The sequence below is a fragment of the Otolemur garnettii genome, unplaced genomic scaffold (assembly GCF_000181295.1).
Source record: "Otolemur garnettii isolate 467f Iridium unplaced genomic scaffold, OtoGar3 scaffold00181, whole genome shotgun sequence".
NCBI lineage: Eukaryota > Metazoa > Chordata > Mammalia > Primates > Galagidae > Otolemur > Otolemur garnettii.
In genome coordinates this window covers 954,149-964,759 of record NW_003852576.1, presented here as the reverse complement: position 1 = coordinate 964,759, position 10,611 = coordinate 954,149, and the positions used below count along the sequence as shown (strand labels likewise).

At 39.3% G+C, this 10,611-nt stretch overlaps 1 protein-coding gene across 1 annotated transcript in view; it reads left to right on the top strand.

The window, feature by feature from the left end:
* Positions 1-10,611, top strand: part of PDS5A (PDS5 cohesin associated factor A) — a 118,389-nt gene that overhangs the window by 89,457 nt on the left and 18,321 nt on the right. Inside the window, exons 20-24 of the mRNA XM_023507417.1 lie at positions 371-439; positions 1,564-1,700; positions 5,547-5,670; positions 5,907-6,111; positions 6,564-6,678. Coding sequence (XP_023363185.1) covers positions 371-439; positions 1,564-1,700; positions 5,547-5,670; positions 5,907-6,111; positions 6,564-6,678 — 650 coding nt within the window. The remainder of the gene's footprint in view (positions 1-370; positions 440-1,563; positions 1,701-5,546; positions 5,671-5,906; positions 6,112-6,563; positions 6,679-10,611) is intronic.

Here is a 10,611-nt window from a genome sequence, read left to right as displayed (position 1 = left end):
AGCTTCCTTCTTTTGCTTGTAGATATCCTGTTTTTCCAGCCTCATTTGTTAAAGGGACTGTTGTTTTCCCCAAATATTGATCTTGGCGCCCTTATCAAAAACAAATTTACTGTGTATGCAAGTGTTTTCGGGGTTCTCTGTTCTGCTCCATTGGTCAGTATGTTTGTTCTTATGCTGCTAGCACACTGCCTTGAATAGTAAGTTTCAAAACTGGAAGGTATAAGTCTTCTAACTTTCTTCTTTTCTAAGTTCCAGTTTGTGACTTTCCCATAGGTTTCTTGGAGCCTGTGTTAATTAGCATGAAAACTTAATAAGCAAAAACTTAAATTTTTTTTCTTTCTATAAGCTGAATTTGTTCAATTCTCTAAAGTCTACAGGTGAGAAGAATGGAAAATTATGGTCTCCAGATGAAGAAGTTTCCCCTGAAGTACTGGCAAAGGTAAATTTGTATAGGTCTTAATAACCTTTAGGTTGAAAAAAGGAATATTTATAGGCATCTTCCCCCTCCCCCACCTCCAGCATATGGGGCAGCACCTCTCTTTTTTTTTCTTGACCTAATAGTCAACAAGCATTTTTTTAAATGAAATACTTTATTTAAAAATCCATAATGAAAAGTTGTTTCTCAGAGAAACTGTACTTATTATTACTTATTTTATATATGTACATCAGTGTCTTTTGCCTGCTAAAACAGTCTCAATGAGGTTGGCATTTACAGAGATTATTTGTAAAATTTTGGTGCTCAAAGCAGCTCACCCCTAGCTCTACCACCACTGTCTACAAACATATGAATATTAATTTGGCCAGGATAATTGATTTGTCACCAAATTGGTGACATTTGATATCTATAAATTAAACCTCAGTAAACTGATTTTTAAAGTGGTGAGTTGATAATGTTTTACTTTGTGTAGCATCATTGCCTTCATAAATTCTATCAATTCCTCTTTCCGGGTTGTCAGTAATTACAGTGAGTAATACTTAGGTGTTTGGTCAGTTTTTTCACACATGCTGATAACAATCTTCTCTGTGGAGTTTTCCAAGTAATTATGACTCCAAACAATATGGTCAGAATGTTAAGTGACACAGAATCAAACTTAGTATTTCTTCAAAGTAGTTTTTCATTTCTCAAAAAAAATACGAAAGACTGTTATTTTAATCAATATAAAGTAGTTTTTGGATAATTTAAAAATCTTGGATAAGTATTTAAATGTGAAAAGCCCTAATTCTATATCCATACTATGAGCAAGTTACCTATTACACTGATAGGTCTCAGCTGTGTTATCTCAGTTTTGTTGAACAACAAGGATTACCTCTCTCATAGAATTTTTTTGGATATTAAGTAAGTTAATACATGTCTAGCTGTGTAAAAACTGCCTGGTACAGATTAAATGCAGAGTACATAGTTGTTACTGTTACTGTTAATTATCCCATAGAACTTGTTTAATAAAATATTAATGCCAACTAATGTGGATAAATAATCTCATTAAGCTACTTAATAGAAATTGATCTTCCCTTTAATTAGAATTTTAAGTTGCTCTCTTTTTTCAGCATGTTAATATTTTATAGGTACAGGCAATTAAACTTCTGGTAAGGTGGCTGTTGGGTATGAAAAACAACCAGTCTAAATCTGCCAATTCAACTCTTCGGTTATTGTCAGCGATGTTGGTTAGTGAGGGTGACCTGACAGAGCAAAAAAGGATCAGGTGAGATTTTTCTTACATTCCAGTTTTCTGAAATTTTAGTAGAGTTAAATAGGAATTATTTACCTAATCAATACTAATTGTTGTGAAATCATCATATGCTCTGGAATTAAATTTCATATACCCAAGGTTTATCTCTTATGGTATTTTTATTTTAGTAGAGCTAGTATATTATTCTTCACTTCTAAAAACTGTAATTTTTTTTTTTTTTTTTTTTGGAAACAGTCTTACTATGTCCTCCTCATTAGAGTGCCATGGTGCCATGGCATCACAACTCAAAGCAACATCAAATTCTTTGGGCTTAAGAGATTCTCTTGCCTCAGCCTCCCAAGTCGCTGGGACTACAGGCATCTACCACAGTGTCCGGCTATTTTTTTGTTGTAGTTGTTGTTTGGCAGGCCCCGGGCTGGTTTGAACCCGCCAACTTCAGTGTATGTGGCCAGCACCCTAGCCACTGAGTTACAGGCACCAAGCCTATGAATTTTTTGAAGTAAATATTTAGTTATAATTACTGTAGTCTAATGTTACTGTATCAGCATTTTTGCTCAATTAAATATTTTTTGAATTTCTACTCTTTGCAAAATACTATGAATAGCATGTTACAAAAACAGAAGTCCCTGCCTTCAAGGAACTTACCCTGTAGTATAGTGATTAAATAAGTGGAATAACCTGAATGACATGAAAGGACTCTTTGACTGGTGGTTCAAAGAAGGGAGAGACAGAGTCTCTTCATAGTTCTACAAATGCAGAAAAAGAAAATTAACATTTCTACACATTTTCACTCTCAAATCTGTAAAATTGCCATCTTATTTTTATTCCTTTTAAGATGGAAACAAAACCTCAATTTTTCATGATCCTTGTTTGTTTCAAATCCTGGATTTACTAGAGGTCAAGAGCACCAATGGAGATAACTAAAAAATTCTAATTGTGGCTCGGCGCCTGTGGCTCAAGCGGCTAAGGCGCCAGCCACGTACACCTAAGGTGGCGGGTTCGAATCCCCAGCCCGGGCCCGCCAGACAACAATGATGGCTGCAACCAAAAAATGGCCGGGCGTTGTGGTGGGTGCCTGTGGTCCCAGCTACTTGGGAAGCTGAGGCAGGAGACTCGCTTGAGCCCAGGAGTTGGAGGTTGCTTTGAGCTGTGATGCCATGGCACTCTACCCAGGGGGACAGCCTTGAGGCTCTGTCTCAAAAAAAAAAAAAAAAAAAAAATTTTTATTTTTGTTGCTTTTTTTTTTTTTTTTTTTTTTTTTTAAGACAGAGTCTCACTTTGTCGCCCTTGGTAGAGTGCTGTGGCATCATAGCTCACAGCAACGTCAGACTCTTGGGCTCAGGTGATTCCCTTGCCTCAGCCTCCCAAGGAGCTGGGACTATAGGGCATTATCAAAACGTCCAGCTATTTTTTTTAGAGATAAGGTCTCACTGTAGCTCAGGGCAGTCTGTGAGCTCTGGCAATCCACGTGCCTCAGCCTCCCAGAGTGCTAGGATTACAGGCATAAGTCACCACGCCCAGCTGATACATTCCCTTTTTTTGAGACAGTTCTCACTCTTATTACCCTAGCTGGAGTTCAGTGACATAATTTCTCACTGCAGCCTTGAATGTTGGGGCTCAAGCAGTATTCCCCACCTCAGCCACCCAAGTAGCTAGTGCTGTAGGTGTGTGCCACCACACTTGGCAAATTTTTTTTTAATGTTGTGTAGAGATGGGTTCTTGCTGTGTTGTCTAGGCTGGTCTCCAATTCCTGGCCTCAGTTGATTCGTCTGCCTCAGTGTCTTAAAGAGCTAGGATTACAGGCATGAAGCACCATGCCCAGCCATATTCCTCTTTGGAAATTTGTGTTAGAGGACAGAGGTTTAATCATTCATTTATGCATTCAGTATTTGTTGGGCATTATCAGATACTAAGCACTGTCATGTTATTTATTTTTCATTTTTTATATTATCATTGTTATTTTTATTATTAGAGATGAAGTCTCATTATGTTGCCAAGTCTTGGCCTCAAACTCCTGGGCTCAAGCAGTCCTCCCACTTCTGCCTTCCAAGAAACTGGGACAGGCACACCTACCACCCCTGACCGTAGCATTACTTAAAGATACAAAAGTCCTTGCTCCCATGGAATGTGCAGTCTAGTGGAGTCTCGAAGGCATATGGGCATTTACAATAGGTAATACTCTGGTAAATTGAAGAAAACCATAGAAATTATTTATGTCACAGAATAAATAATGATTGGTGATTACAGACTGATGATTACAACTAAGTTAGGGATGATATAAAACTTTAAATATAGCATATGACAAAGTCATAATAATGAGCTCTTATAAATCAGTGACAGTCAGAATCTCAAATAGAGATGATAACTATATCTTATCAGTTTACCTGAAAAAGTTTAATATCACTTAATGCAACAAATATAATTCAAATCTAAGTGATACTTCTTTTTGCCTGTCAAATTAGTGGAGAAAAAATTTTAATGGGATTTTGTAAATGAGTTTGCCCCTTACCCATGTGAGTATAAATTGGCATAATCTTTGCAGGACTATTTGGCATTCTGTATCTAGATCATTAAAAATGTTTCTGACTTTTTACACTCATGAAGTAATAAAATAATCATAGGAAAATGTACACACAAAAAAATAGGAAAATGGTAAACTATGGAACACCACCCATATGAAATTATATATAGCACATTGTTAGCTTGGGGTCTAGAATTAGAAACTTACACAGCTCTACACTCCATTCGTGAACTTATTTGAAACACTTACCTTTTTCTAAGCCTCAATTTTCTCATAAGAGTAAAAATTAATTGAGGTAGCCTGCCACAGAGAAAGCACTCACTTAGTGGCGGGTCATCTGCCTCAGAAGCCATTTGTGGACCACTCATTGTTATCAGTACTTCTGTCAACAATCCTGTTACCTCAGAGAGCCGGATTTTCTCCTCTTTTATGCTAGCAATAGCCCCACTGGGTTCAGGCTACTTTCGTCCATTTCCTAAAGTCATCAAAATATAAAAGCCATAAAAAACTTCCATGTAGAAGTTAAAGTAGAACGTCTCCCTTTCCCCAGCATTCATTGTCACATGTTGCCATTCAGGTAATAAAAATCCATAGCATGGGATGGGACGGCCAAGGCTCATAGATTCCATTTGAAAACTTCATTCTACAAATAGAGTAGGCCTATAACAGATAATACCCACCCAAAACAGAGACTAGCTCTTCCCTTCATATCTTTTTGAGTATTTGTCTGATATCTCTTCCCTTCTAACTGTGGCCCTGCCTTTTCAGCAGCCATGTGTGGGATTAAGCTCTGTGTCTGTTATGTATGTATAGTGTAGTCATAACAAAATTTGTAGGAAATAGATTTTAGATGGTGGTAGGTGTTACAATTCTTTGGGGTTTTTAAAACTCAAATTTTCTACAATGAATATTCATCTTAAAATGAGGGATAGAGTTCCTAATAGAAATGGTTCTTCGTAGCACTGCAATTAGTTTGCTTCAAGAGCAAGCAGAGTTTCTTGGCTGTGGTGGAGTATCTAAGCTAGGGAATCGCTAGGCCCTTAAGTTTGTTGTCAGAAAATCACAATGATTTGAGACTTCTCCCCTGTGTTGACTTCATGGACTCAAGGTAGCTTTCTGATTTTTATATATTACAGCATTTTAAGTAAAAATTATCCTCTAAGGCAGCAGTTCTCAACCTGTGGGTCACGATCCACAGGAACTGTATTAAAGGGCTGTGGCATTAGGAAGGTTTAGAACCACTGCTCTAAGGACTTTTCATTCAAAAAAGGATCAGAGCATTTTTATGAATGATAATGTTTATAGAAAATGTTTATTTCTTTTTTGTTTGTTCATAGTAAATCTGATATGTCTCGCTTGCGATTAGCTGCTGGTAGTGCCATAATGAAGCTTGCTCAGGAACCTTGTTACCATGAAATTATTACCCCAGAACAGTTTCAGCTCTGTGCACTCGTTATTAATGTAAGTAACAATCATGATTCAAAGTTAAATACAATTTAATTTCTGTAGATACAAATTAATTTACTGTATGGATGTGCAAAAGGGATTGTTACTGCCTCTTCAGCTAGATATTTCTCAAATATTATTTATTCCCCCAACAGTATTATTTGAATGAAGGATACATGGAAATACTTAAAGTGCTTCCTTTTTATTAAATGTTAGCCAGTTTAAGTGTTTTTGTTTTTGTGCTGGTGTAGGATGAATGTTACCAGGTAAGGCAGATATTCGCTCAGAAGCTGCATAAAGCACTTGTGAAGTTACTGCTCCCCTTGGAGTACATGGCGATCTTTGCCTTGTGTGCCAAAGATCCTGTGAAGGAGAGAAGAGCACATGCACGACAGTGTCTGCTAAAAAATATCAGTATACGCAGAGAATACATAAAGCAGAACCCAATGGCTACTGGTAAGTATCTTCGAAAAATACATCTTGTGAATATATCAGTGTTTTTTCATATATTTCTATTATAGCTTATAATAAAACTAGGAGTTTTATGGAATACTGTCATTGTCATTATGGTGCATTTAAAAACTGAAATCCTGAGGCCTCTTTATACTACATAGAACTGTTTTGGGTAGCCATATTTTTCTTATGGAAGCACCAGTGTGCTTTGATTTGAGCACATTGCTCAGTGTCAAAGTAAATAATTATTTTTTCTAGTTTTGCCAGGGACTCACTAGTTAAACCATTTATCTTTTTGGCCTTAATACCTATCAAAATTGAAAAAAATTTCCAGTACTTATTTACCACGTTGCCTCTAATTTAGGAATAAGTGGGAGGAAAATGGAAATGTAAGTGGTAAGAACACAAACCCAGGAAGGATGTTATAAAAGCTGTTGTTGATGTTTTCACTTTAGAGAAATTACTATCACTGTTGCCTGAGTATGTAGTTCCATACATGATTCACCTGCTAGCGCACGATCCAGACTTTACAAGATCACAAGATGTTGATCAGCTCCGTGATATCAAAGAGTGAGTTAAGTTGTATTTTATCAATTCTAAAAATTATTTTTGCTTTTTAAAAAAATGCTACATTTTCTTCCTGCTTTTATTCCCATTAGAATAAAAACCTTTCTGTGCTTTTGATCATTTGTTATAAATTGTATGTTTCAGCTTACAAAATCATTCTAATCAAGCAAGTTATTTTTGATTTTTTTCCTGTTAGATAGCTAATTCTTGGAACTGGGTTAGTTTGGTTATTTTAGTTTTCATATTATATAAGTTTTATTATTTATATTAAGATAGGCTTTATTTACTTCAGCTTGATAACTTAGAAAGGTACGTAATAAAAATTTCTCTCCTTAAAGTAAACTTTATTTGCAACCTCCAAAGATAATACCTTAAAAATATGGGCCCATACAGGAAAGTATTCTGTGGCAAAACAATAGTAAATGTAGGCTCGGCGCCTATAGCTCAACTGGCTAAGACGCCACCACGTACACCTAAGGTGGCAGGTTTGAATCCCCAGCCTGGACCCACCAAACAACAATGACAGCTGCAACCAAAAAATAGCTGGGTGATGTGGCCGGCGCCTGTGGTCCCAGCTACTTGGGAGGCGGAGGCAGGAGAGTCACTTGAGCCCAGGAGTTGGAGGTTGCTGTGAGCTATAATGCCACGGCACTCTGCCCAGGAGGACAGCTTGAGGCTCTGTCTCAAAAAAAAAAAAACATTAGATTAAAATGTGTTGTTTTTTTTAAAGATATATTATTTATGTAAGATAGAATTTTGTATATGATACAAGGTCAAAGAGGAACAACAGCCAAGGTTAGTCTGCAGATGGCCTCTCAGAAACTTTAAAGACAGTATTTATTGTCTTTTCCTCATTGTTAGGTTTTTGCTTTGCACTTATAAATTGGTACTTTCAGCTTGTATTTAAAGTATTATAATTTTTTTATGTAGGGCATTAAATCTTGTTATTTAAGATTTTTTTTTTTTTGAGACAGAGCCTCAAGCTATCCCCTTTGGTAGAGTGTTGTGGCATCACAGCTCACAGCAACCTCCAACTCCTGGGCTCAAGCAAGTCTCCTGCATCAGCCTCCCAAGTAGCTGGGACCACAGGCGCTCACCACAGTGCCTGGCTGTTTTTTTTGGTTGCAGCCGTCATTGTTGTTTTGGCGGCCCGGGCTGGATTCAAACCCACCACCTTAGGTGTATGTGGCTGGCACTTTAGCCACTTGAGCCACAGGCGCTGAGCCTAAGATTTCAACTTTTATCTCTGCCTCCTATAGCTTTGCTCACTAAAATGGTGTCAAAATCTTTTTTTTATTTCATTTTTACTTATTTATTTTTTTTAATCATTCTCTGTAGAATGCCATGGTGTCACAGCTCACAGCAACCTCCAGGTCCTGGGCTTAGGCAGTTCTCTTGCCTCAGCATCCTGTGTAGCTGGGACTACAGGCACCCACCAGAACACCTGGCTTTCTTTTTTTTTTAATTGCAGTTTGGCCAGGGCTGGGTTTGAACCCGACACCCTCAGTATATGATGCCAATGCCCTACCCACTGAGCCACAGGTGCCACCCAGGTGTCAAAATCTTTCCTATAGTTGGGTGAGATGAAGAAACCACATAATTAGGTTTCAAAAGACATAGGTTTTAGTCCCATCTATGTAAATAAAAACTTTACTTCTCTGGGCTTCAGTTGCCTTATCCATAAAATGCAAGATTTGAAATAGTTAATTCCTAATACATCATCCAATTCTAAATTTTGTTTATGTCACCAGACACAGTAGCACATGCTATAATCCCAGCTACTCTGGAGGCTGGGGCAGGAGGATAGCTTGAGTCCAGGAGTTCTTCGCTGAAGTATGCTATGCTTATCAGGTATCCACACTAAATTTGGCATTAGTGGCTTGGCACCTGTGGCTCAAGCGGCTAAGGCTCCAGCCACATACACCTGAGCTGGCGGGTTCAAATCTAGCCCGGACCCGCCAAACAACAGTGACAGCTGCAACTGAAAAATAGCCAGGCGTTGTGACAGGAGCCTGTAGTCCCAGCTACTTGGGAGGCGGAGGCAGGAAAATCACTTGAGCCCAGGAGTTGGAGGTTGCTGTGAGCTGTGATGTCACAGCACTCTAACCAGGGTGCTAGCTTGAAGCTCTGTCTTAAAAATAAATAAATAATAAATAAATTTGTCACTAGTAAATATGGTGACTTCCCTGGAGCAGGGAGGCCACCAGGTGGCCCAGGTCAGAAACGGAGCAGGTCAAAACTCTGGTGCTAATCAGTAGTGGGATTGTGCGCTTGTGAATACCATTATACTCAAGCCTGGGCAACATAGCAAGACCCGATCTCTAAAAAATAAAATAATGATGCTAACTAAATTTTCTTTATTTTACAAATTTATATTTGTGGGGGGGGGGTTGTTTTTTCTTTTTTGAGACAGAGTCTCAAGCTATTGCCCTGGGTAGAGTGCTGTGACATCACAGCTCACAGCAACCTCAAACTCTTAGGCTTAAGTGATTGATTCTCTTGCCTCAGCATCCCAAGCAGCTGGGACCACTATTTTTTTGGCTGTTTTTTTTTTGTTGTAGTTGTCGTTACTGTTTAGCAGGTCTAGGCCGGGTTCAAACCCATCACCGACACTCTTAACTACTGAGCTATGGGTGCCAAGCCTAAATTGATGTTTTTTATATATGTTTAAAACAAAATTTGCAGGTTTTTTTTTTTTTTATTGTTTTGCTTTGTTTTTGAAAGAAGAGTTTTACTTTGTCACCCTCGGTAGAGTGCTATAGTATCATAGCTTAGAGCAACCTCAGACTCTTGGCTCAAGCAATTCTCTTGCCTCAGCCTCCAAGTAGCTGGGACTCCAGGCGCCCACCACAGTGCCTGGCTGTTTTTAGAGATGGAGTCTCACTGTAGCTCAGGAGATTAGCCCACCTCAGCCTCCTAGAGTGTTGTGATTACAGGCATGAACTATCATACCCAGCCTAGTTTTTACCATATTTAAGCACAGAAATATCCAAGTATTTTTTGGAGACAGACTCTGTCACTCAAGCTAGGGTGCCATGGCCTCAGCCTAGCTCGTAGCAACTTCATACTGCTAGGCTCAAGAAATCCTCCTGCTTTAGTGTCCTACGCGGCTAGGACTACAGGCATGTACTACACACCAGAATTGAGTTGCTTTTGTTATTGAGTAATGAGTTTTTTTGTTTATTTTGTTTTTTGAGACAGAATCTCAAGCTGTCGCCCTGGGTAGAGTACTGTGGCATCACAGCTCACAGCAACCTCAAACTCTTGGGCTTAAAGTGATTCTCTTGCCTCAGCCTCCCAAGTAGCTGGGACTATAGGCACCTGCCACAACGCCTGGCTGTTTCTTTGTTTGTAATTGTCATTATTGTTTGGCAGGCCCAGACTGGGTTCAAACCCACCAACTCTGGTATATGTGACTAGCGCCCTAGACGCTGAGCTATAGCCACCAAGCCTGTAATTGGTTTTAATGTTATTCAGGTTCTCCCTGATTCCTTGTTGATTTTTCCACCTGACATTTCTATATGTTATTAAAAATAGTCTATTGGCTCATTGCCTGTGGCTCAAGCGGCTAAAGGCGCCAGCCATATACACCTAAGGTGGCGGGTTTGAATCCAGCCCAGGCCCGCCAAACAACAGTGGCGGCTACAACCAAAAAAATAGCCAGGCCTGTAGCGGGCGCCTGTGGTCCCAGCTACTTGGGAGGCTGATGCAGGAGACTCGGTTGAGCCCAGGAGTTGGAGGTTGCTGTGAGCTGTGATGTTATGGCAATCTACGCAGGGGGACAGCTTGAGGCTCTGTCTCAAAAAAAAAAGTCAGCTCGGCGCCTATGGCGCCTATAGCTCAACCGGCTAAGGCGCCAGCCACGTACACCTAAGGTGGCGGGTTCGAATCCCCAGCCCGGACCCGCCAAACAACAATGTGGTGCCTTTTTACTTT